At 44.5% G+C, this 27637-nt stretch overlaps 1 protein-coding gene across 1 annotated transcript in view; it reads left to right on the forward strand.

The window, feature by feature from the left end:
- PRDM6 (PR/SET domain 6) overlaps positions 1–25817 on the forward strand; it is a 99179-nt gene extending 73362 nt beyond the window's left edge. Inside the window, exons 6-8 of the mRNA XM_084881381.1 lie at positions 9019–9361; positions 17585–17761; positions 24747–25817. Of these exons, the coding sequence (XP_084737507.1) occupies positions 9019–9361; positions 17585–17761; positions 24747–24861 (635 nt within the window). The 3' untranslated portion in view covers positions 24862–25817. The remainder of the gene's footprint in view (positions 1–9018; positions 9362–17584; positions 17762–24746) is intronic.
- Positions 25818–27637: the final 1820 nt, after the last annotated feature.

The raw sequence follows: 27637 nt of genomic DNA on the forward strand, positions 1-27637 counted from the left end.
TCTTTGGGCGGAAGTCACACATTGCTTCTGCCTGATGGCATTGTCACATGATGAGAGGGAATTAGAGGATGGGCTGGAGGGTTCCTGTGTACTGTTCACAGCCACCTGGAAATCGGTGTCTGAGAGCGTACCTTGTGGTCTTCAGATTCAATACCACTCAAAAATGTGCTTTCTGGAAACACCATTTGCTTTGCTTTTCAGTTCTTCCTTCTCCTAGAGTCCAACCCGGATGGAGCTTTGCTGCCTAGAGTATTGAATAAACTCTACCAGGGCATATGTTATATCATTTAGCACCTGAAATCCTCGGAAGAGAACTCACAAAACCACAGCAGCTTGAAGTATTGTGGATTCAGTAGGTAAACTAAGCAGCTCTTCTGGGTCGAGTTTAAGCTCTAACGGAGGGCGGAGGGAAGTTTAAAAGGAATTAAGTCACTGACTAAAATGCTCAACAGTGACAATCCCTTTTCCCCCTAAGGTTATTATAGGAATCTTATTTCAGTTCCTGTCTCAAAGTCATACATCTGTCATGTAACGGGCCACCCAAGAAACCAGCAGAAAGCTGCATCGGAGAGTGTGAGGGCGATAAGATATATGACTTGGACTCTAACCCGAAGATGGGATTCTCATTCCATGTGACTCAGTGAGGGATCTGGGAATGCTAATACTGAGGACTCCTTATTCTGCACCGAGGAAACACTCTGTTAAAAGCACAAACGTGAGAAAGGGCCCGGGCAGCTAATGTGACAGATAAGCTTCCTCAGCCCTGAGAAATTTAATCTCAACTGGATCAGCATATCTAAGACAATTTTTATTTTGAGCTAGCCACAAAATAAATGAATGGCCTTATAAAAGGCTTCTCGCCCTGGCGGGATGACTCGGTGAAGGCATTGTCCCTATATGCCAAGGTTGTGGGTGCAGCCCCCAGTCAGGGCACATACAAGAATCAACCAATGAATGCATAAATAAGTGGAACAACATATGGAGTTTCTCTCTCTGTCTCTCTTCCTTCCTTCCTCTCTCTCAAGTCAATTTAAAAAACTGTTTTGTTTTTTTAAAAAACTTCCCACCAAAAATTTCCTTGACAAAATACCTCCACAAAGCCTCCTCAAAGTGCTGTGCACACGGCACACAATTAATACATGCTCCCTGGATTAGAAATGGAGAATCTTATTGCCATTAAGTATTGGGGGATTAAATATTTCAGCCAGATTTTTCTTTTGTTAATGAAACTGATACTTGGCCCAAGACATGAAAGGAAAAAATCTGATTCTGCTTAGTGAATAGTACTTGTTAAGCACTTTCATTTATAAAAATATCATTTTCTTCCCATGGTTCTTTCAACATGGAAAGTACACATTTCCTACGGAGCGTGTGCGGTGGGCTCAGGCTCCAGTAACCGCCCCCCCGGCCGTGGCCGTGGAGCCGTGGGGCACACGCTCTGCCCGGACAAGCCACTGAAAGCCGCCTCGCCTCAAAGAGAAGGCGGCGTTTCACACAGGCGTTTGGGTTCTGGAAGCAATCCCTGTGCTGTTTTCTTTTGAAAAAGCCATTGTTTCAGATGTAACGGGGCTCCAGCGGGAGAGCCCTCCGCGTGGCCCGCGGGAGAGCCTGCAGGAGCGCCCATGTCGACAGATTGCATCCGCGAAAAGGAGCGAGGTGCCCCAGCTTCCAGCTGGGGATTAGCTCCTGCAGAGTGTAAAGACCACGGCGTGTTCATATTCATTTCAGAGGAAATTAAAAAAAAAAAAAAAAGCCTGGGAATAAATGTCAAACACGTCTTCCTGCTGCTTTTCCTGCCGCGGCCCACGGAGCTGAGGTGGCAGAATGTGAGACTGGAGGGCAACGCGGGAGTTGCTGGCACCGGAGTGAACTCTGCCTCTGGGAGGCCGGCCTTTTTCTTTTGATTCTAAAGAGCAGAGAGTAAAAAGGGGCACCCCTGTGTAGTGCACCGAGTAAAATGGGGCACCCCTGCATAGTGCACCCCACACTCACTGTCCCTCTGATAATGAAAAACCTTGGCCCGGGATAAAGAAGGCCCTATTTAAGCTTTATGTCCATAAACATGGAGGAGATTGCAGTGAAGTTCCATCCAACAAGAACATCCTTGAGCAAGGGCCTATGGGAAGTAGGGTGATGGGGTGCACACACGCAGACCCTCTCCTTAAGGACTCAGTCTGGGACAGTGGTCAGCAAACTCATGAGTCAACAGAGCCAACTATCCACAGGACAATGATTGAAATTTCTTTTGAGAGCCGAAAACCGACTTCTGTGCTTGGGCCACGAAGTTTCAATCGCACTGTACGTGCATGCCTGCACGTGGTATTTTGTGGAAGAGCCACACTCAAGGGGCCAAAGAGTTGCATGTGGCTCGAGAGCCACAGTTTGTAGATGACTGGCCTAGGGGAAGCACATAAGCCCACAACTACAACACAGAGCATCATGCGGCCGCCCTGTGAGCTGCCAGAGCTGGGAGCCTGGAGGCAGGAGTGGGCAGGGAACTCAGGAGAGTGCTGTTCCCCTGATACCGTGGGAAGCTGGAGTTGGACTCCTTACATAAATCCAGAACCCGAAGTTACATTTTGTCCCTGAGTGAGGACTAGAAAAATGTTAACCTCGAGCCAACAGACCAGGGACCTGTCCTCCTTGAACCGATGGGTGAGAAGAGAATACCACACTCGACGAAGCAGCCCTCACTAAGGAATGGAGTGGCTTGGTTTGGTTCCACCTGCCAGGTGCGGACATTCTGGGCCAGGAAATGGGTATAAAAGTTGGCCCAGACGTGGAAAAACCTACGGAAGAAGCGAGGAGGGGTCACCCTGTTGGGATTCCTCTGAGTCTACGTAGGACTCCAGTAGGCCGCTCACAAACACACACCCATACAGAGAAATGACAACAAGCACAGGGAATCCGCTGTCAGGGGAGGCTTGGCCTCCCACACCCCACCCTTAGCACAAGGTGAGGTATGCACGGCCCCATTCCCGGGAGTGGAGGGCTGACAGCCTTCAGGGGAGTGTGACTCCAGGAATCACTTAGCCTGAGGGCCACTTTACCTTGGTCATGCTCTCTTCCCAGAGCCCATGTCTACAGACAGTACTGAACCGAGTATTCAGGATGGTTCCCTTGTCTCAAGGCAGGACAACTGAAGGACTTTCCCGGCCCCAGACCTGCCCATCTCCATTCTCAATAGATTCTCCTCTGCCTCACCCCCGGGAGGTGTTGATTCAGGAGCATTCCCCAGTCAACTGCACATGAAGCTCCAAATGTCCAGTTCAGAGTCTGTTTCCCAGGGAACTGACTTGAGACAGGCACTCCTAGGCTTATATTTCCCGTCCAGACTTCTCCACTGAGCCCAGACTCAAGTCCAACAGTCTACTCCACATCTTCACTGGCATATCTTACAGATGTCTCCAACTAAACATATAGATCTGAACCCAGTTTCACTCCCACCAGCTGCCTCTTCCCCAGCTCAGTAACTCTCACTCATCCAGTTGCCCTTCTTCACCCTTCTATCCAGTCAGTCATCATGTCCTGTTGGTTGTATATTCTTTATTTTCTTAAAAAAAGATATTTTTATTTATTTTAGAGAGGAAGGGAGAGGGGGAGAGAGGTAGAAACATCAATGATGAGAGAAAATCATTGATCAGCTACCTCCTGCTCTGGGGATTGAGCCTACAATCTGGGCATGTGCTCTGACTGGGAATCGAACTGTGACCTCCTGGTTCATAGGTCCATGCTCAACCACTGAGCCATGCCGGCTGGGTGGTTGTATATTCTTAAACACATTTCTTTTAATTTCTGCTGCCCCCGCCCTGGTCAGCGTCACCACCAGCTCTCGTCTGGACTGCTGCAGTCGCCTCTTGCGTGTCACAATGCCCTTCTTTCAGTATTACAGCAGCCAAAGTGAAGTTTTTTGTTGATTTGCTTATTTTATTGTCTCAGTTTACTTGCTTTGTTAATAGGTAGTTTGGTTACATAGATCAAAATCCAGAAGGACCATGGGCTTATATAATTCTCCTTCCAAGAAGTCATCAATTGACAGATTTTTAGGTGTCTTTCCAAACATATTTTTTCCCATATAAACATCAATCATATTCTCCCATTCTTTCTCTGGCTCTCACTCTGCCTCCTGCCCCTATTTATACAAATAGTAACATACTATATACGTTGTTTTGCACCTCACTTTTTCATTTAACAATTCAGAGTGATGATGCATTTAATATATTAATCTGATCACCTCACACGGTCACTCTAGTTTTACATTCTTTTTTTTGGCTTGCCATTACTCTCATAATAAATCTCGAGATTTTTAGAATGATAGCCTTTGGGCCACACATAGTCTTCAGAAATGTTTTGCATGGTTCACAATGTTTTACAAAATTAGAGTCAAGCATCATTAGACTGGCTCTGCCCTATTGAGTTTGCTGCAGAACCCCGCATTCTCTATTGTATCGACTAGCCTCCCATCACTTCCTTCTGTCACCTGCCCAGCCCCCACAGGCACTGGCGATTGCACTGCCTTCCTTTCCAGTCCCAGCTGCCGCCCCTCTCCCGGCTTTCTCTGGCCACATTAGCCTTCTTTTGGTTTCTTCCGTGCTCCTGAGCACCTTCTTACCTCAGCATGACACACAGACTCTGTGGCAAAGCTGCCGGTGTTTCATCTTCTCGAATTGCTTTTTCCTCTTTTCACACCTGTCTGATATGTGTACTCTTCAGGACTCACCTTCAAGGTCAGTGCCTTAGGGAAGCCATCCCTCACACCCACATGGATTCGTCCCTGTCCCTTTCTTCTCTCTCATAGCGCTTATCAAACTTGTATCAGCTGTTATATTATTAATTCTAAAATTGATGTATTTGTCACATTTTACTTTTTATGAACCTGGAAGATGTCTTACAATGAACAGTGACTTACAGAGAATGACTTGCAACTTGCCATTAGTGGAATTTTAGAAACTGTGTAAATATTTATTTGTAACAACATCTGTTCTCTCTCTCTCTCTCTCTCTCTCTCTCTCTCTCTCTCTCTCTCTCTCTCTCTCTCTCTCTCTCTCTCTCGTTTGAGTGGCAGGAGGCTAGGGGCCATAGCTCTCTCATTCCCCTGTATGTGCAGTCAGACATGGGATAGATGCTCAGTAACTACTTGTGGATTGAATGAATAAACAAGGGAGCAAAGCAGGACTTTGTTTTACAGATCCTAAATTTGCCTCTCAACGTTTTAATTTTCCAGGATTTGATGAGTTTATGTTCTATATTCTTACTATGTCCTTCAGGGCTCTAAGAGCTTGCCGTCTTCCCATTCATCTTTGTTTTGTAGACTGAAGATATGTTACTGGTGGTGTGTCTTCAAGAAGAAAGCACTTCATCCTCTCGGTCCCTTCAGCCAGTCATCTCTGGGCCTTTTGCAGTTGTCTGCACTGTCTTGTGTGGGGATGAGTGTTTTCTGAATTCATTCCTATTTTTTTTTTCCTGGTAATTTCCTGCCTTTTGTTAATGGTTTTGATTGCTATAGCCAGTCAGGCTGGTATTAGGAAAGAGTAATCTCTGTGTCCTTTAGGTCCTGAAGAAAATATACTTTGTCAATCTCTAAGGTGCAAGCATTGCTACCTATATCTCAAAAAAATATTACATTTGTTTTGGGGTGTCCCAGAAAAGAAAAAATAAGACAAGAACTTCATTACACCCATTTCTACTCTTACTCCCTAAATACTACTATTACTATCATTAACCCAGATCTCATAAATCTGAGATTATTATAAAGACTGGTTGAAGTTTTTCTTTATTACCATTTTGACATTGATCATTAAACTTAACAAAACTTCATTAGTTTAATATAAAGGTTGTGTGACTGTAACAATTTTTGAAAATTAATTTGGTAGGTTGCTTTTCAGGAGGGTAGGTGAGAAGTCAGGATTTATAACCTATACTTAGAGTGTTATTTGAATTATTTCCCCCTGAAGGCATCATATCCTTCCTCCCAGCAGTGAAGCTCTGGCCGAGTTCCTGCTCGCAGGCATGTTGATGACATGTTCATCCCACCGTGTTCCCACCGTGCCTTCCTTCCTGTTAGTGGGGCGTTTCCCAGCCCGCAGGAGCTCAGTGTTGTCTGAAAGCTTGTGGGTTTCTCTGTGCTGTGTCTCTCCCAGATTCGTTATGAATGGGCTACACAGGATGAGTTCTACCCCCATCTCTGACAATGCTGCTGCTTTTATTTTTTTTATTTAAAAAGTGCCAAAATAGGAGAAAACATTGCTCCTCATTGTTCAATACCTTTTTTTAAAAAACAAAACAAAACAACATCCTGTGTGCAATCAAAGATTTTTTGAAAGTCTAAAATGTATGGATAAATTTTATATTGATCATGCACTTTTACCCCAGAAGTTGAAATTGTACATAAATATTAAAAAAAACACATGTACATAAACTTGTATGTGCATATAGGTATATATGTTTTTATATGTATATGTGATATATGTTCATGTGAGATGTATTGGCTATAAAATGTCCTTTTTATTTTTGAAGCAGCTTGTGAGCAGAGACAGTGTAGGAGTGTGGTCAGCAAAAAATTACCTGGAAGTCAAAAAGCTAAGCAGGGGTCTTCAAACTACGGCCAGCGGGCCACATGGCGGCCCGCAGAGGAGTCTGATCCGGCCCACCAGGTTTTTTGGGCAGTGAGCGCAGCCGAGGTGTTACAGTAGGAATTAGTAGTTCATATAGTCCGGCCCTCCAGCTCTCTGAGGGACCGTGATCTGGCCCCCACTTTAAAAAGTTTGAGGACCCCTGAGCTAAAGCTTCCGGCGCTGCTGTGCCCATCACCTAATGTGTGACTCTGGGCAAGTTATTGGCTCTTCTTGGACTTGAGCTATTTTTAATTGTAATAAGAGAAAGTAGAATTCGATTACTGGTTCTCAGCCCCAATTGTACATTAGAAATGCAGGTGCCCAGAATCTACCAAGTGATTCTGATCTAATTTGTTAAAAATCTCCCTGTGAGTCTCAGGTGCATTCAGGGTCAAGAAGGCCACCTAGGAAAACTCTCGGCTGTCTCCAGGCCTTCGAGTCTCTTGCTTTCCTTTTCCTTCTCAGGAGAGGATGGATCAAGCGAGCAGAGCAGTTCCTTTTGTTGGATTTGTCTAATTTACATGGGATTACACAGAATGCTCTAAATTAAAGAGTGCTTAGTGTCCCCACACATGGTGTCTACCTGCCTGTTCACTCTAGCACGGAGCTCCTTGCAGGCATGCTCCTCTGCATGGTTGAGTGTGCTCGTGTCTTCATGCTCTGTAGCGACCTCAGCAGTGCTCTGTGGCTGGAAAGGATAAGAGCCCCTCCCCTCTCCCTTCCCCGTTCATGTATCTCCTTCCAATTGGCCTTGAACTATGGCCAACAGCCTCGGTTTACTTCTCATCACCAATCTTTTTGCCAAGATTGTTTGCCAAACAACCTTTTCAAAATTTTTGATCTCTAATTTCCTTCTCTTGATCTCCTTACAGTTTTTAATCTTTGTGACTCCTGAAACAACTAATAAATGCATTTATTGACACAGTAGGTACTTAGAAAAAGGATAATAGTTTTTAAGCATATGGGGTTCTAATCACTTCTGAACCCGTGGGTTGACCAGTGGATACATGATATATATTTTTAACACAATAACAACTTACAAGAAGAAAAACAAATTTCAAGTATATTAGGTTTCCCTCCCCAAAAAACATTTCTTCTAGTTCTTTCCTCACCCCCACTGCCACTATCCCAGTTTAGGGCCAGGTTCCTTCCTTCTAGCCTCTTTTCCTTCTATAAATAATGAGAATTGGCTATTTTAATGGTAGGCCTTTGATGAGTATTTTCATGATCTCACTTAAACCTCACAAAAGGGGGTAAAGAGGAGGAAACCAGGGCTCCTGGAGCCCAGCATCTGTTGAGTCCTAACCCTGGCATTTAGCAAAGGCTCTCTGTGCATTATCTCACTCACCCTTTTGGGTGACCATTTTCCATTTGACCAAGGACTAAATGTGGACTTCAGTGTTTCATACTGGCCCTCGGTCACAAGGCTAGTAAATACTGGAGTTAAAATCTAGATCACCTCACCCAGGAATGTAAACCATGGTGCTATTGCTTTTATTACTACCACTATCTTCGTTTTGCAGATGGGGAAATTAAGGCACAGAGAAATTTATTAACTTTGCCTAAGATCACCAAGCTATAAAAGGCAGAGACAGGATTTGAACCCGGGTCTTTGTAGTTCCAAAGCCCAAGTTGCAAGCGCTCATACTCTTGCCTCCATTCTGACTTTATCCTTGGCACCCTGACTGTAAATCATGCCTCACTCAAGCCCTCCCTGAACACTGGTTTTTTCCTTGCTATTTCTGCTCAGAAACAGTTTGCATCTATTTTCTAGGCCTGAAGTCATTTGTTTATTTTTTTGGACTTTAAAGGTTGTTTGAGGTCTAGCCCTCCTCGCCCCCTGCCTTATTCCCACAGTGTCGAGAGCTCATGGCCCTGCTTGGTCAGTGTGTCTCTCTCACCCTCTTACCAGCATGCTAGACTTCGGTCTCCAGATGTCTTTCGTTTTGTATTATTCCCTTCATGTCTTCAGCCAGTTTTTCTTGAAGACCTGTCCTTTGCTGGCAGGGTCTGCTTGGAAGGCCTGAATCTACCTTCCCTGCAACAGCTCAAGGCCACCTTCTCTGGGCAGTCCCTGCTGTTCTCTTCCCCTCTCTTGCTGTGCCTCACATCTGAGCTCCCTCCAAACTCGGGGTGCAGTGTGGAGCCTCATGAGGGAGTCCTTATGTGTAAAGTCGTACGTGAACCCTGTGAGGACAAAGACCACCTATGAACAATCCTGAGCCTGTAATAGTTGCATGATAAACAAGCAGCGAATGAGCTATTAATTTTGCTACTGTGTTCATTCTGAATCCAGAAAAGTGAAGTTTTAAAATGTCGATTGAGAAGAGTTTTTTAAGTGCATGTGACTGTGCTTATTGTAAGGACTACTGAAACTGATCCTGTAAAACTGTTGTTCTCCCAGTAAACGTCCCCTCCACGGTCATGGAAGCCATGTGCCGGCAAGACGCCCTGCAGCCCTTCAGCAAGAGCAGCAAACTCCCTCCCACCACCCAGCAGCGCTCTGTGGTGTTCCCGCAGACGCCCTGCAGCAGGAACTTCTCTCTCCTGGATAAATCAGGGTCCATCGAATCCGGGTTTAACCAAATCAACGTGAAAAACCAGCGCGTCCTGGCGAGCCCGACGTCCACGAGCCAGCTGCACTCGGAGTTCAGTGACTGGCACCTCTGGAAGTGCGGGCAGTGCTTCAAGACCTTCACGCAGAGGATCCTGCTGCAGATGCACGTGTGCACGCAGAACCCCGACAGGTAACCCTGACTTCTCTGCTCGTGGTATGTTTCCTTAGGAAAACCCCTTCTTGCTTCCCTGACAGGTGCCAATCACCTCCTCCAGCCACCCCGTGGGGGAACCCTGGGATCAGAGGCGTCTGCGATCCAGCAGGTCAGAGGCGTGGTAGGCCACCCCGGGTTGCGTAGAAGGGCCACACAAACCGTGGTCTCAAGAGGAGTCTGCGCTTGCTTTCCAAACAGCTTGAGTCTGAAGGGGAGCAAGATAGGAGGAACGGTTATGAATATCACGGGTGGAAAAATGAGGTCGGGATAATTAGAATCTCCTTCGTCTTCCAAAGATAATACACCCGGCCGCCCTGCTGCTGCCACAGCCGTTTCAGGGTTCACCTCCAGTGTGCCGTGGGTAGGAACTTAATTAAGTACTAAGAGGTAATGAATTGGAATTTTTTGCTTAGTACTATTTTTCTTCGGAGCATGCAAACCCATAAATCCTGCAAAGCTGTCAAAAGGAAATACCTCCTCTGCTAGTGATGTGGAGGAAAACAGATGCCACTTATTCAATAAACTAATATCCACACCGAAGAAAAATGTGGACTAGATACCTCAGAGTCAAAGTTGGTTTGAAAGTTTGTCAATAAAGAATTTTATGGCCATGAACTGAGGATGAAATTTAGCTGAACAAGTGAATTAAAATTTCAGGTACTCTGACGAGTGGCATAGTAGATATAATGGAACTATTATTTATGAATCAAAACTGGTTTATTCGACAGCCTTGATCGCTGGGAGTGCAAAAGACAAAAATCAAATTAATTCAAAGAGAAAAAAAAGTGTGTTTTATCTCTTCTTCACAGCCTGTGGAAATTTGATTAACCCTCACATAGCTAAGAATAGCATCAAAAATTACTTTCAGTATAAAAGCAGGGAATAATTTTTGGAAGTAGGAAAAGAGACTAGGAAGCAGGACTCCTGAGTTATTTACTTCATTGGGCCACGGGATTAACCGTAAGCCACATGGCCCTCCTTGCCTTACAATGTACACCAGTCTCTTCCCTCCCAGCTCAGTAGGATATACACATGCTAGGAAACCCAGCAGGGAGGATGTGGGCATGGTGCACATGGGGTAGGTCTTTTCCTAAAATATCATTTTAGGGTCCATAGACACACTTACATGTGTACATGTTTTTATTTGCACCATTCTGGAAACCACTTACTTAGCATTGATCATTGATGTAGCTAATTAATGACGAAACATTTACTTTCAGCCTGGTAAGGCAGCTGTGTCTTTACAATCTTTACCTTCAGTAGGAGAGCCTCAACCCTCACTTGGTGCGAATTAGTACTTTTGGCGTTAGAGAGGGCACAAAAGTTTTGAAAATGTTTCATTTGCTCAGAAAGGATTTTAAAAAAAGTTTGCCTTCCTTGCGAGTATCCATATAGCCTCAAGATATATGTATTCAAAGTTTGCAAAGCATATCAGTAGTTTAGGGGCATCTTGTTATTATAAACTTATTTTTTTTTTAATTGAGTGAGTCTGAATGGATAGATTTGTTATTTGCACAGATTCATTGTTATCATCACTGAACGTGCAAGGTGAAAATGAAATGATAGTTGAAAGTTTCTGGGTGGCAAGCTTAGCTTTGAGTATAATATCATCCCACGCTGAATGCCACATAAAGCAATGAAAATATGTCACGGTGAATAGGAAGATATCAAAACAGACTGTTTGGACTGGCCTCTGGCACACTTAGAAAACCATGTATATAGTAAGGTGTAATCATTATGGTGTCTGTCCTGGCAGATGACGGTGTCATAACTTGTAACACGTTTATGTAAACTGTCAGAGGAGTACCTGATAAATCAGGAAACTTACGTGGACAAAACACACTTCCTTGAAAGACTGTTGGGTTAGTGCTCATTCCAAGCTAATTTAGAGTTCTTGGCAAAAGTCCAAAGAGCCTCCTGTCCTGTGCTAGACGCTGATGGGCATCTCTGGCTCAGATGCCAAGTGTGCTGTGGCCAGGCCTTCCCACCCCAGGTGAGGTGAGGGAAAAGGTGCTCAGTGTCCTTGTAGTTAGCCAGAGGGGGACCTGATTATTCACACAGTGTGTTCTGCTGCTCACGTTCCTGTGCTTTATTGGTGGCACGAGAGGTGGTCACCGTCACTCATAAGTAAGTTAAAATTAGGTATTCAAAAAATGTAGTCCCTTTATAGGCAAAATGATGATGATGATGATATGCTGGAATCACTCCATTACATCTGGGTTGGTTATTGAGAATAAAGGGAACATAGGAGATGCCCAGTCACTTTGACCCACTGGTCTCATTCTGGAGACGTGGTTTGCCTTTAGCAGTAGGACTGGAATAGCTTCTTTCAGGTCCAGAACCTAGAATGTTGTCTTTGTACCAGCAAATTTGGAAGTAAAAGATTCTATTCATAATTCTTAACCCCACAGGTGCTAAATAAGAGAAATATACAAAACTGAAATGGAACATCAAATTCGTGTCTGATGGTTGCAAAATTTGGAACCTTTTCTATTATCCACGTGGAGAATGACAAGTGCTGAATGTCCATGTTTTCTTGAGGGAGTGACCATAAATCAAGTGGCTTTCCATCTTTGGCCATTTGTGCCAGTTCAGACAGAGACAGTGAAAAAGCTTAGAACTTACCAGTCAGAACCCATTTCCATTGGTTTGGAAAACGTAAACACTTTTATTTTGATAGGAAAATCTGGCTAGAACCACAGGCAAGAGAGGAAGACGCAGAAGACAAAGCCAGAAGGTAAACAGGTTAGAGTTTCAAACGGGTCCAAATTTGAAACAGGCCGCTGAATCTTAGGTCCAAAAGATTTTTCACTCAACAGACTAAGTATTTAGCCCTGAAACCTAAGACATTTCAACCTTCATCAAAGAGACTTTGTGTGTCTATATTTGTGAGGGGGTATAAAAAAAATCTGTGCCTTGATATAAAGAAAAGAGACTCAAGGAAACGTAGGGCTGCCAGCATCACCGGCTTTTATTTTTACTACCGTGTTATTTACATTGAACACAGAAAAAAGATTCACATTCATGAGGGTCTGAAGAGCCACAGAATTGTTATTTCTTGATTCCCCCCCTCCCCCTGTTAATATTAAACAAGCCCCCAAATCCCTTCTTCCTTTCTCTCAGTCAACTGACTCTCCCCCCCTCCCCCACCAAGTAAATTCAAAGGGAAGAAGCTGTTGGAATCTAGACCAACTAGGATTTAAATCAGGAACTTCATAAACATGTGGGGTTTTACATAAGCTTCTGACCTAGGCCAGGGCAGCTGGACTCACTTTTGCTCGAACCAGGAGTTAGCAATCCCTTTTCTCTTCTGTTTTTCTGCTGCAGAAACTCTCAACAGTCCCATTGGGGGGGCTCCAGAAAGGGGTAAGCAGAGCCTTCAATCACCGTGGATTATTTGCTGATAAATATGTTCTCCTCCTACCCCCCCCCCACCCCCCCCTGCAGAAAGTGTATTTTTAATGCTCATCTTCATTTTGCATCCTTTTCCTTTTCTCTTTTTTTGGTTGTTTATGTCACATGGGAAGAGTTTGCCTTTAACCTCCTGGATGCATCATCCGCTGCCCACACTTGTGTTTGTTTTGAGTATCATTGTTTGTCTATGGCTGCCTTGGTACCAGAAGGGAAGACGACTCTAGAGGTTGCTGTTGGTGGGAGGAGCCTGGAGCCAATCCATCACCGTAATGGTTTCTTTGGAATGTGTCAGTGTTCTTGTGTTCCCCTCCCCCCTCCCCCCAAGTGTGAAGGTTATCTTTTTTCTGGCATTCCATGTTTTCCAGGTCCTCTGGCTCTGCGCTTTTGCTGCTCCCCTGCAACCTTTTCCTCCTCATGGAGAGAGAGCTCAGGTCATTTCTCACCCCGCACAGCCAGCAGCAGGCTCCCTTTGAAGTCTCTGGGGATTTGCACTTGGTCTGACTGACTAACGGGGCAAGGAGAGGATGTGGCCCCAACTGAACAACTTTTGTCCTGGAGGCTTTCAGGCCATGAAAAAAAAAAAAATCAAAGGAGAATTAATAATATTTTAAACCAAACCACACTTAACGTTGTTATATGTTTCATTCTTTTCCTATGTGTACACCGAATCAATTACAGACTCAAAGTAAATGAATGGCACATTTTAGGGAGGAGTCTTTGGCAGAGGAGCTGCCAGTTACGGAGAATGCCAGGGGACGTACAGAATTGTCCCACCGCCTTCTTTTTGCTTAAGATGTGGCCAGCCATCTTAGACAATAAAGAAATGGACCCAGGCTTTGTCTGTCTTTTAGTTATTTTTGAGTATGGAACACTTTCTAGTTTTTCATGAAGCTTGCTATCTCTGTGGAAACTAGCCACAGGAGGCTGTTTGAATTGAAATTAATCAAAGTAAGTAGAACGATACTTTGGTTTCTCAGTCGCCCTAACACATTTCAAGTGGCAAGTGGCCCCCATATTGGACAGTGTAGATACGGAACATTTCCATCACTGGACAACACCGCTGGTAACATTCCAACCCTCAGCCCTCAAGTAGTCCGAGAGCCATAAGCTCATCGTGGTTGTAAGATGTTGTCCCTTTGTGCTTGTTTTGGGAATAATAAAGTGCTGACTGTGTATGAGGGCTTGGGAAGAATCAAAGTGCCTTGGAAAGGAGAGTCCCATTTAGTTGTTCAATGACATAAGGTTCTGGAAGGAGTGAAGCTGAACGCAGCATTTGTCGACGTCGGTTCTCCCTTGCTGCTTCTGGTGCAACTCACTGAAGGGAGACAGAACTTCGGAGGTGAACTTGATTGTGTCCAAAAGTTTAATATATTTAGTCCTACCTTTTGGCTAGATCTTTGAAAAGTTGGTGGAGTGTTAGTCATCAGAATAAGAAGCTGAGTAGTGGCAATTGATCCTGTGTCCCTAGCATCCCCCAGCAGTAAGTTGAGAGCTGAGGTATCAGGATATGCTCATGGGAACTTGCATGCAGGGTCTCAGCTCCTGTGGCCAGCTGTCTCCAAAGAAGTTGTGAGGTTTGAGATTCTACAGCAGTGATGCTTTCTAGGCCCTGCGTTTGGGCTTGAGGGTTTCATTCTGTCTTGAAAGTTTTCCTGCATCCTTAGATGAAAGCCTAGGAGAAGTCAGTGTTAAAATTACTTTTTGAGTCATTATCTTTTTTTCTTTTTTTAAATATTGCCAATCCAAGTAAAGAAGGGATCTTGTTGACTCACTATGTAACTTCTGTGCTTTCTTAGGGCTAATTTCTGTAGATTTCTAGGCTGAGAGAGACAATCTGTTTTTATACTGGCAATTGGAGCAGAAATTTTAGTTCTAAATTCTACATAAAGTCAACTTCTGTACAGGTGCATGTGACCTTACAGTCTAAAATCTTATTTCTTAAGGTACCTAAGAAGAAAGGTTGTCACTTGATTTTTTGAGATCAACTGCAATAAGGTTTGGTCCTACATTCTGGCACTAGGTTTCCTTGTTGCTCTGATTTGCAGCTGTTTACGCGTGCACACACACACACACACACACACACACACACACACACACGGAAGCTCTACGTACAGGGAACTGGCTAGTGCACATGATGGTAGGTGGAGATCATGTTGTTGGTGCCGTCTCCTGTGAGCTGTGTCGTGGACAGATCGCAGGCGGCACACCTCTGAGAGCAGGAGCAGAGCGTGACAGGATGCAGGAGAGAGTCTAGGTCAGTCCACCCTCCTCTCCCCCCTTACCAGAGGTGAGAGGTGAAAAAATACAGTCAGGGGAGCTGAGTGACTTGTCCAAGTCCCACAGCTGATTGAAGTCAGAGGCCAAAGTAGCACTTACCTCTCCTATTTTTCCTGTTCTAGACCTTTTCATTCAGCTAAGCTAAATTCTGCAACGTTTTAAAAGCTGTGCCAGATACAGAGGCGGTAAAGCACTGATCAGACTGTCACATTACAGCGGGAAGGCCGGGGAGTGTTGGGGAGTGAGGGGAAAGAGGTCAACCAAAGGACTTGTATGCATGCATATAAGCATGGCCAATGGACACAAGACACTGGGGGGAGGGATGAGGGCATGTGATAGGGGGTGGGGGAGCTGGGGGAAGATCAATGGGGAAAAATAAAGGAGATATATATGTACTACTATATGTAATACTTTAAACAATAACAAATTTAAAAAATAAATAAAAGCTGTGCCCTACATTGGTCACTAGATGCGTAACAAACTCCTCTCAGGCTGATGCTGGGTAGAGGTGATGTGTTGGGATCCCATTTGCCTTTCATTGGGATGTATTACCTTGATATAAGAATTCAACCCAAGCCTCTCTGTGGTCATTTTTGTAAATCTTTGGGACCGTTGACATAAAACGAATGGATTGACTTCTGACGATAGAAAATAAATTACCCCAACTTCTGACAGCAGAGTTAGAAAAAGAAAAGATTAATTGGTTTTGTTTAGTGGCTTATTGTTTATTGTGATAGCTATTAAAAATAGATAACCAGAGGCTAATAAATGTTAATGGTCCCTTTCCTATTAGAAAAATCAATTGTCAGTGGATATAGCATATAATAATGTATTATTTTATTTATAATCTTCAATAACATTTAAAAAATTCACCCCTGAGAGAGTGATTTCTTTAAAAAAAAAAAAAACTCTTTAAAGTTAATGGTTATAACAAAGAAGAGATTTGGCAGGAGGACATTTCATCTACATATAACTTTAATGGCTTTCAAAGCATTAGTTTATAATTATAATGAAATGTGTGCGCAGTTTGTCAAGATTGATAAACTCCTTATCAAGGACTCTTACATATTTCTTTGAAACCTGTTTGAGAGCAGTTAAATAGATTTCTAAGTGTAAGTAATTAAAATTGTATAGTATTGAGTTATTGATCAATCCTGGACTATTAATCAAGCTAAAAAATTCTACAATCAGTGCTCAGCGTGCTGAAGTCTGGTAAAATAATGGTATTTGTGTTCAGTGAGGCAAGTAGCCACAATTAAGCACTTCGCTTGACAAATGAGAGGGTCCACTTTATTTTGCACTTAATTGAATTGTTGTACATGCTCGGTCACCATTGTCTCCCAGCCTCACAGTTTGGTTTCTGGTCGTGGGAGCTTAAGTGTTTGTTAAAGGTAGAACAATTAAGTCCACTTGCACCATGGGCTTTCTATGTGTAGCCAGAAAGTCCAGGCCACACACTGGGGCTCATGAGTGCTGTTAATATCCCTCATGACAGATTCTTCATCTTCCTAACAAAAATGTGGATAAACAAATGGGAGTCCTGTCGAAGAATGACACGGAATAGCTCAGACAGTGACAACTGCCCAGGTTTTCTATCACTCGGCAGCTTTTGCTGAAGTAAGCAGAAGAACTTCTGTAGAGAAGATAGAATTTTAATTTATTTTATGAAAACCCAAAATTGATCTGATTCTCAGGAGCTGGAAAGCATGTTCTCCGGCAGGCCTGCTAATTATCAGGCGTTTGCCACAACTTCCATCCATTTGCTTTTGCATTGTAGTCACAGTGGCATCCCGTGGTTTCTGAACTGTGATGGCTTATCCCTTCTCCCACATGAACCGGGGGAAGTGGAGTTCAGGAACAAGGCTCAAACGGAGAAATATTATTTGGGGGGGGGGGGGGCGGGGAGAGACAAGCTCCTGTGCTTAGAATAAGGTCCAACTGCCCCAGAGTGACTTTGGCATCAAGAGCTTATTTCCTGTGAGGACAGTTTATCCTCGGTTTTCTGAAATGACAGAGATAAGAAGGAGGCTTTCCCTGTTCCAGGTGATTATTGTGAAGATTAAACTAAGTAAGTGGTTTTAAACCCCCTTGAAAAGTTAAAAGTGCCATGGAATTATCAGAGACAATTACATATTTTCTCTTGTAAGATGCTGGCTGATCAGGCCTGTACTCTCTATGCTCCCCAAAAGTACATTAACATTGGCCTGGGGGAAGGGATAGAGAAACAAGAAAGTTGGGGTGCTTGAAATGGTAAAGTTAATACCAGAAAAAAACAAACAAACAAACAAACAAACAAAAATACCCAACCATTTGGGACTTAATGTCTCAGCAGTTCTGTGAATTTTGTTCTAGTGGCAACAAGCCATGGGAACTTGTGGCTAAAGTTCTATGCAAAACAGAAAATGTCACCAGAAAGTGGTGGCCTTTGTTTCACGTTCCTGACGTCCACTGACCCACGTGGAAAGTAATGACCAGGCAGTCTGTCTGTTTGTTGTTTGCTTGTTTCAGACCTTACCAGTGCGGCCACTGCTCCCAGTCCTTCTCCCAGCCTTCAGAACTGAGGAACCACGTGGTCACTCACTCCAGCGACCGGCCTTTCAAGTGCGGCTACTGTGGCCGTGCCTTTGCCGGGGCCACCACCCTCAACAACCACATCCGGACCCACACTGGAGAAAAGCCCTTCAAGTAAGTGGTGGCTGACCTTTCACCCCATCTTTCTCCTAGCCTTTTCCGAGAGCTGGCAGACAAGGCGGATCGGTGCTGCCCGGCTCAGCCAGTGGGTGGAGAAGGCTACGTATTTGGAAGGTCAACGTCCAGGCTGTAAAAGGAACTACTTGTTTAGTGGCTGATGTTTCCAAATGAGGTCAGGAAACCTATACATTGATCCTCACTCAAGCTGTTCAACCTTAGACACAAGACCACCTTTCTGGGACTGTTTTCTAATCAGTAAAATAAGGAAGTGGGAGTAAGTCATGTTAAGATTCTTTCTACTAGTTCCCGTGGATCTATGCTTCTGGAAGTGGAGCTGGGAGCTCAGTTTCAGAGTGCCACCCTATGGCCATCCGCAAGCCCCATGTCCATCAGCAAGGTGGCCTCAATTTAGGACATCTCTTGAGGACCTTGAACCCTATAAAATTCTGGTGAACTATTTCCCTTCTCTTGGTTTGACTCTATTATGGCAGCCAACTTGCAATTTTCAGTGTGCCTTTTGGATCAGCATTACCATGTGGGTAAAAAAAAAATAAAAATAAAAGTCCAAACATAGGGCATGTCTGAGTTCTTGAAGATTCAGGGAGTATAGAAAGAAGTGGGACTAAATTCCAAGGGCTTTGGCTGAGAGAGAGAGAGAGTTTGTTTCTTGATATAGCACAATCATGAAAGCAGTGGACATCTGAATTGTGCAAGATGGCCCATCACTCATTCATTCATTCATTCATTCATTCATTCATTAATGTCCATGCTCATTCATTTGGCAGATACTTACTGAGTACCTTCTTTTGTACTGGACGCCCTTCAAGGCATAAAAGATACAAAGGTGAATGAGGCTCAGCCCTCCAGCCTTTAAAAACCTCATAGTTTATGGGGAATCCCAATTGATGAACAAGTATTACCACATAGAGTGAAAGATGCAAATGTGAAATGCAATTAGACGTGTATGTACAGTGTCTCAGGGTAGTGCAGAGGTAGAGCAATCAATTTTGTTTGTGGGAGATGATATCAATGTATTTTTCCCCCAAATTTTATTTTTCAATTACAGTTTCTTTTCAGTGTTATTTTGCTTTAGTTTCAGATGTACAGCAGAGTGGTTAGGCAGTCATGTACTCTACAAAGTTCTTCCCATCCTCTCATATTTCAAGTGCTCACCCGGCACCATACATAGTTATGACAATATTATTGACTCCATTCCCGATGCTGTACTTCACATCCCAGTGACTATTACAAAACCACCTATTTGTACTTCTTAATCCCTTCACCTTTACACCCAGCCCCCTAAACCTCCTCCTCCCGGCAGCAATCAGTTTGTTCTGTGCATCTTGGAGTCTGTTTCTGTTTTGTTTTATTTCTAAGAAGTGTTTTGAAGGATACGTAGGAGTTTTCCAGGCATTCAAAGGAAAGAGGCGTTTCTGGTAGCCCAGCCGGCAGGTGGATGGCTTGGGACCGTGGAGTAGTGTGGATGGCTGGTCGGTCTCTCAAAGCCTTTCCTGCTCTGTGTAATGGACTCTTTTCTGTTCAACCCTCTCACATCTCTCTTTACTAACTTACCATAGTGGCTTCCTCTGGTGAAGAAGGAAGACAAAAAGGGCATAGATGGATAGCCTATTTACCTTCTGTAGGACAAGGCCAGGCACGAAAGGAAATGATTCAGGCAGTAGGACTAATCCCCCGGCTCAGTATCAGCCAAGGAGCCTCTCCAGCCTCTCATTACCCAGGCTTTCTCCTCGGGACCTCCAGGCGTGGTGGTTGCCCTGGTGCTCAGTCTGTGTCTGGGCTCGGCTTAGGGTGGCGGAGTCCTGCTGGCCAGGATCCTGCCACCTCTGTTCTGCCAGCGAGGGAGGAGCTCCTAAAACGCTGTCATCTTCACTCACCACCCCACGCATCAGCCACCTTCACTCGGCATCCTTCACTGTTTTCCACTGTGGTTTAATTTATGACATGGATAATAAAAATAGTTTTAATTTTCATCTTTGTATGTGGGTGCTGCTTGATCACTGCGTAAAGACATCTGATCAAGGGGACTGAATGGGTTTTCAAATTGAGCCGGCACTAACGCCAGCCACGCGGTGACGTCTGGGTCTGAGCTAGCCCAAAGGTCTTTTAAGTCTCCTTAAGGACCAGATGGGTTAGCACAGCCCTAGAGTTCCCTGTTGTGTGTCCTGCAAGGTAGGCTCTGCACGGCCCTCAGGCCTGACCCTCAGGGAGTCACAGGCCCTGGCCTCCCCACTGCTCTGGGTGTGGAAGGTGACCGTGGCTCCTCTCCCTGAGAGCCTTTGAGCCAGAGAGCTTCTCAGAAGAGACGCGGGACTGACAGTCTTTCTGGCCCTCGTAGTGCAGAGGGCAGCCAGACGGACACAGTGCCAGGATCGGATTGATTTTTATCTTGTTGCTGTGTAAATAGATTTTAGTAATTAATTGAAGGGGTTTCAGGGTCAAAATGGGAAATAGATTTCTATTAATGTTAAGGTGTTACTTATGTGTAACCTCGTTGACTCCACTCAATTTTTTTTCTTTAACATCCTGTTTTTGTCATGTTTCCAATAGAGTTGCCATTTTAACTTACTTTTAATTCATCAGGGTACTCTCTTGAAGGGCTTTAGCAATTTTATCTTCTTCCTTTCTGCATGTATGCTTTTGTGACCATAACCTCCTTTCATGTGGGGGGAAGGAGGCGGATAGCCAGAGTTGGGTGGATTAGATTCTATGTGTGTGTTTAGTTCCTTCTGTTCCTATGAGTACTCTTATTAAGATTAGCTACATGCTGCAGGCATTTTTTAAAACTTATCCTATGTATTCCTGGAGGGAGAACTGAGTGTACGCTTATTTTATAAGTGCAAGGTTTTGACATCTTCTAGGAAGTGGAGAGCCAAGTACTAAAGTATATACAAACGGATCGGTCAGGATTGAACTATCCCAAGGAAGTTTTGGGGATCTTCCAACATAGCTCATGGATTTCCGTCCCATGGACATTTGTAAATATTATGAAGATGTCCTTTTACAAGCTTATAAAACAAACATTCAAAAAAACTTTCCTTGCAGATTAGTCAATAAAATGGGTTTCACCACAACAGTTAATTTTACTACTTCAACTAATGGGTATTGGCTTAAACAATGTTGCAAAGAAGGAAAAGAATCTTGTAAAAGATACACAACCCTAAACTCTCCATGTTGGGCGGCTTCCAAATAGATGCCCCAAATGGCTCAGTCTCCCGCTTGTCCCACCCGCCCAGGGCCCAGAAGGCCTTCCCAGAACTCCCAGGGGCTGGGCCAGATGGAACCTGCCACATCTTCCCAACCTCTAACATCTGCTGCTGCGACTTGGTTTTTGAAGGCAGATCAAGATGATTGCCACCCAGAGAAAGAAGGCTGGAGAAGATTTGGCACTAAGGGATCGGTCACATACTAGGCTTTGCCTCAGTCTGACTGGCTGAATTCCCACTGAAAGCCTCCGCCCCACAAGGTAGCTGACCTACTAGAGACTGAGAATTTTAAAGATAAAGGAGCATGTAGGGGAAAATGCATATCAAGGATGACATTAAGGGTCTTGGCTCTCGGTTTGTATTGTGAGACTGGAAGTTTACGGAGAACGAGGAACAAAAGCAAGACATCATTTAACAGCAATTGCCAAGCACTTTATTGAGAAAAGGAAGGAAATAAAGAAGGACGTTGGCAGTCTAAAACGTATTCTTTGCAATGACAGATCCTTTCTCCTCCTCTGTTACCTCACGCAGTCTTGCAGGATGTCAGGGAGGTTGTCAGGGATGTCCAGGGAGGTTGCTCTGCCTGGAAGGATCCCCACGAGCTGCTTCCCGCCTGGCTCTGGGCCTGGGGGCCTGGGAGCCCGGGACATGTCCTAGGAGAGGCTCTTCTCTTCATCTGTTAGAAGCAGGGGCCATCCTCATCACTACATTTTGCCTTAAGGAAAGACAGTTTGGCTCAGTGTTTTAGAAAATCAAAGGATATTCCAGAGAGCAGCCAATACTCTAATCAGAAAAAGGCAAGATCAAAGCAAATTGAAAACGCACATCAGTAAAAATTCATTGAGCACATCCTATGTAGGAAACCCTGTGCAGTTTGGTTTGGCTCATAAAGTATTTTTTGACAGGTTGTAGAGGCACAGAAAGGAACAGAACTTGACATTATTTTACATCTCTGTCAATTTCAGATGGTAATTGTTAAACTCCCTGTACCTATAATCCAGTCAACCATCACAGTAAGTAAAGAATGATCTCAAATATGAGAGGAAATCAAGTCCAGTTAAGAGACCCGTACTGGTAGAGAGTTGGGGACATTCTCTTTGCTGAACTATTTGGACGCCTTTCCACTTCACTGTTCCTGTGATGTTCCCCTTCAAGGCTATGACGTAACCACAAGGAAGAGGACCCCGTGTGCAAGAACATTTCTTTGCTCCCAGCTCATTGCCTGCATCTCTCTTTCTCCTCCTCATTCTGCTCCCCTGCATGAAGTCCAGGCTTAGAGGCACCCATGCACCGTCATGCGTCTGGGATTGTATTATAGTTCAGGGTTAAGGGCCAGCCCAGCCGACGTCCAGCTCTGACCTCCTAGAACCTAGGGATTTGCATTGAATCTGTCCTTCGGATGAGTGTTATTAAGCTATGAAAATAACCTGTGAAGGAAAATTTTCTAAGATTAAAGATGATCTACGTAAAACTGAAGTCCTTCCATTATTTAAAAATATTTTTTATATCTAGCTCTTTTCCTCAGTAATACAAATTGTATTCTTCTAATTCCCAAACCACATAGATATTGCTAGTAGCCTGGTTCTGAGTGTGATTTTGCTCACACTTGTGGGGAGATGGCACTAAAGATGAAGTTTCAGTAATGGCCTCATGGGATGGCTAGATCTGACTTTGTAAATTTCCTGACTGTTTCCACAAACTGTTCCGTGAGTAAAGATCTGTGAGACATTTAGGCAAACATGTGAGAAATGCCTAATTCTCCTTTTAATGTCTTTGTCCAACCTGGATGTTTACATATTACATATCCACATACACTTTTGCCTTCTATAAAATATGAGACTTCCTCCTTTATATTCTAATACACAAGGTTAGAAGTGCAAAAGTATGAGCCAGGTAAATTGTCATGCCTCGTAATTGTTCCAACTGTTCTGCTCTCATCGAAATTGATTCTAGAGCTTTGAAATAAAATAAGAAAAGCGAGTATAATAATTTGAAAGTTTGTCAAGCAGTGAAAGGTAGTATATTTTGACACACTAATCCAGGAACTAATCAGTTTTCTAATAAACAATCAGCAATTCACTAACATGTCATCAGCACTTCAGGAGCTCCGGAGAGGGGATGAGCTGCCCATGGACGTTAATGAATACACCGAAAATCATTAGCTGGTCAATACTTCTGAGTTATTTTCATTGAGTTGATAGGTCTGATACATTAAAGCTGACATTATACATTTGTCAAGATCACAGTGCAGTTTTTAACAGTGGAACAGGCTGCTAAGAATATTCCCTGAAAGAAACACAACTTCTACACCCTGCTACTCGCACACAGCTGGCAGAGGGGGCCTTGAAAAAGCCACACCTGATAGTCGAGCGCCAGCCTCCCACCACCCATAAATGTGCAAGAATCTCCAGGGTGAATGGGCGTGTTCTATTTCTATAGGCGATTATTCCGCTGGCAGGGGATTTTGCATACTTTACTAAAAAGGAAGGAAAAAGAGGGGACTGCTCACCAGATAACAAGACTCGGGCACAGGATAGGGCAATCTGGACTTTTCTCATGATGATTTCTGCCACATTCCCAATTATGTAGGGACCCTAGGGCTGAAGGTAGTGTTGTTGAAAAGAGGGACAGTTGTCTGCAGCTCTCCTGAATATCTTTCCTTCAAAGGTTTGAAGAGAGAGCATGAAGGGGATGGCTGAGGCAGCTATTATGCCCTAAAGAGTGCCCAGCCAATGCTCCAGGCTGCCCAGGCAAGTAGGGGAGTGACAGGAAGTCACTGGGTCCAGCTTGCTGCCATAGTGTGTGTGTGTGTGTGTGTGTGTGTGTGTGTGTGTACAATCATAGACAACCAGCCAGTAACACCAACCATCACTGAAAAACCAGAAGCACCATTAGGGTTGTGTGTGTGTGTGACTGAATAGCCATCAAGTTAATAATGTGTGATGCCTGGGAGATAGATCAGGCCCACAGATCCTTGATTATAATCTTTTTTTTGTTGTTGTTAAGAAGAGGAAATAGTCTTGAAGTGTGAAACCAGGTTTCTCATCAGACACACCACCCCTTCATTATGGCCCACAAGGATATTCTGTGACTGTACTTTGGGGAGAGGTGAACTTCTTAACCCACACCATCATAGGTCCGTTTCAGGCTTTTTGAGCCCCGACCCAACCACAGACACTGTGCTAATCCTGAGTTCAGTTGGCCTGTGATACTAGAACAAACTTCTGCACAAAAGCAACCACCCGCCTCACCACCCGCCTCACCACCGCAGACTAACGGTTCCTTCCTCTGGTTTCCACACGCCAAGAGGCTCGCCCTTTGGCTGCTGTTTCGAGGGGAGTCGAATTCCCAATTTTAAAATGAGCAGCAGGTGAAATTTTATTTGTCATCAATTTCTCTTTCGGGTTACGGAGCAGAAAACTGGAGACAAGCTGCTGCTTTGATGGCTCATTCCTAAAAAATCTCTTTTTGTTCTTTATCTATCCGAACTGACAGTGATCAGAGCTGCAGCAGGACAGGGCCCTCTGGAGAAATCACCTCCCCCGCCTATTGACAGATCCTTCTGCTCTGCATCAGATGGGCTTTGTCCCATCACAGGCGTCCGGGCCTTGGAAGGAGCCACCAATTAAACCTCTTGAGCCAGGGAAATCTGAAGCCACTTTGGAGTGTCTGTTCCGATTAGGCAGGATGAGAGGACGCCCATCGCCCTGCGGGCCCCGCTCCCTGGTCTCAATTTTCTCTCTTGCCTCCACCAGGTGCGAGAGGTGTGAGAGGAGCTTCACGCAGGCCACCCAGCTGAGCCGGCACCAGCGGATGCCCAACGAGTGCAAGCCAATCACTGAGAGCCCCGAATCAATCGAAGTGGATTAACTGATTGACTGGTTGGAATTAAACTGCTAGGAGAGTCATGATTAAATGTCACGGACACTTAAGCAAAACCAAAGATTTCCTCGGAGCAACTTTCAATCAGTCCCAGAAAACCAAAAGCAGTAATAAAATAAGTAAGATGTTAAGAGATATCGATCCCGGCGTGGAAGTCAGACCGGGGGAAGAGATTATTTATTTATGACTAGGGATGGGACTCATTTCAGTGGTCAGCTAACCTGGGATGGCCCGCGCGCCCAGTCCCGCCATGTATTTGCTTTGTTTCTAAAAAGCTTTTCTAAACTGTTATTTAATACCAAAGGGAGGAGCCGTATGGGTTCTTCTGCCCACAGTTGTGACTAAGAATGCACAGGGACTTGTTTCTCGTTGCACCTTTTTTTAGTAGCATGACCCAAGGGGACCCACTGTACAGTCCTTCTTCCTGCTGTTTCCGATCGGCCTGGCCCAGTGGGGCCCGCGGAAGCAGAAGCAAGAGCATCCGCCCGGCCAGTGCCACTTTCAGCCCCCCAGGCATCCCATTCCGTGTTTTCCGCGCTCACTCTTCATGCAGTTGTCACGTGGCTCCTTCCATCCAAAGCCCTTGTCCTGATGCAGAAGAGCCCGGAAGTGGAAGAAAATATGGTTTAAGTGTCAACGTTCAAGGAAAAAAAAAAAAATGGGGGACTTCCTTTGTCCTGTTTCAAAAACCTGTACAATGTGCGGAGCTTCATAATACAGTATATTGTTCTGAAGCAGCTAGTGGAGAAAATTTTGTTTTCAGTAACATTTTAGCTTAAAAAAAACCCACAAAAAAATAAAAGTTCTTCGGTATGAGGCTGAATATAAGGTACTAGGCTTCATGTAATTTTTTTGTTGCTGTCTTTGTGTCTGTGGAAGTGTTGAATACGTGAAAAATAGTGCCGGGCCCCACTGTCAGGGCCCTGCTAGGCAGTGTCATCTTCCTTCCTCACAGACCCTCCTGGTGTGCGGGGAGCTTTCCTGCAGAAACAGGCACAAGGAACATAGACCAGGAAACGCTGAGAGGAGAAGGAGCCACAGAGAGGACTATGTTCGAACAGACTGCCCGGGGAAAAGCTAGATTTATCAATGGAAATTAACCTTTTATTCTCCTGTGGCCCTGGGTAATACTCTTCTCTAAGCCCTGAGCCACGGAAAGGGAGAAGGAGGTACACAATTTCACGATTCCTGGATTGAGTGCTAGGAAAGTAAGTTTAACTTCGGCGAGGCTTTTGGTAATTCAACAGTGATGTTCCGCAAATTGCATCATCTTCCATGAGATGATTCAACTTCTGGAAGAAACAGCGGCTTCTGTCCTCTGACTGTTCACAGTAGCTTCTCAGAGGCTGAGTCTACCTTGATGGCCAGTGCAGATAAAACTGCTCCCTCTAGAATGCCTGATAACACACATTGCCCTTTGGGGGATCTCCTTGTCTTTTTAGGCCTCCCGTTGTCTTCTCTCAACAAGAATGTGAGACACATCACTGAAATAACCACTGAAAGGAAGGAGACTGCCTGGTCCAGTTTGATGGATCATCATGTATTTGGCTCTCAGAAAATCCTCCTCCCCTTTTAATTTTGCTTCCCTTGGCACCACTGCCAAATTCAAAATGCGTAAAACAGGGCTCCCCTGGTTGTGTTTGTCATTTACATGTATGTGATGATAGGCCCCCAAAAGGACCGTGACAAATTCTGACTTCCTATGTCCACTCTCAAGTCGTTTACCTACAACTTCTTCCCGGTTCTCCTTGGCTTCTTATCATGCAATAGTAAGCCTTGTGACTGTGGCTGATGGAAAGGTTTCTCTCTGCTCCAGAGGGGTGTGTTTTGATTTTGCTGCTCCTTCCCTGAAGTGATGGAGGCATTTGCCAGCAACGTGTAGCAAAGGGAACGGTGGAAAGAGTATGTAGCCATATCAACCCACACCTGAGAGACAGTGACAGATGGGCTGCCTGCACAGATGAGCAAGCTGTTCCATTTATTAAGGTTAAAACACTTGGTTGTACCTTTTTAAATAATAGGGATTCACCTGTGTGTTTCTAATATTGTTTTTCCTGCGAGAAAAATTAGTTCAGTCATTCGCCCCCTTTCGTAATTGAACATGATGCACCCCACTGAGCTCCTCCCCCTGCAGGCACGGGGAGGCCTTCACTTTGCTCTTGACATCTGGCCCGGGGAGGGATTTCATAGCAATAGTCTCTTCCACTCCAACGGCTTTCCCATCTGATCCCCAAGTTTCACTTACTGTGGCAGTAACCTCTATACCAAGAGATTCTCCTAGCCTTTGGATCCAGTTAGTTTGTTTCTCTCCTTTTACTAAGAGAAAGTTTTGGCATGTATCATCTACCAAATTTGATTAGAAAAATATTTTAGAAAATAGGGTACATTCATAGCTTTCCCATTACTGAGCCATTGCCAGGGGGTAGCAAACAGTCTAGGCCGGTGGTCGGCAAACCGCAGCTCACGAGCCATGTGCAGCTCTTTGGCCCCGTGAGTGTGGCTCTTCCACAAAATACCAAGGCCTGGGCGAGTCTATTTTGAAGAAGTGGCATTAGGAGAAGTTTAAGTTTAAAAATTTGGCTCTCAAAAGAAATTTCAGTCGTTTTGTACTGTTGATATTTGTCTCTGTTGACTAATGAGTTTGCTGACCACTGGCCTAGACCAGCTCATTAGTCAACAGAGCCAAATAAAATTCGAGCCGCAGTTTGCCGACCACTGGCCTAGGCCGTCTGTCCATGAGACAGGCCTTCCCTGAACATTGACT

This window comes from Pipistrellus hanaki (assembly GCF_964339955.1).
Source record: "Pipistrellus hanaki genome assembly, chromosome: 4".
NCBI lineage: Eukaryota > Metazoa > Chordata > Mammalia > Chiroptera > Vespertilionidae > Pipistrellus > Pipistrellus hanaki.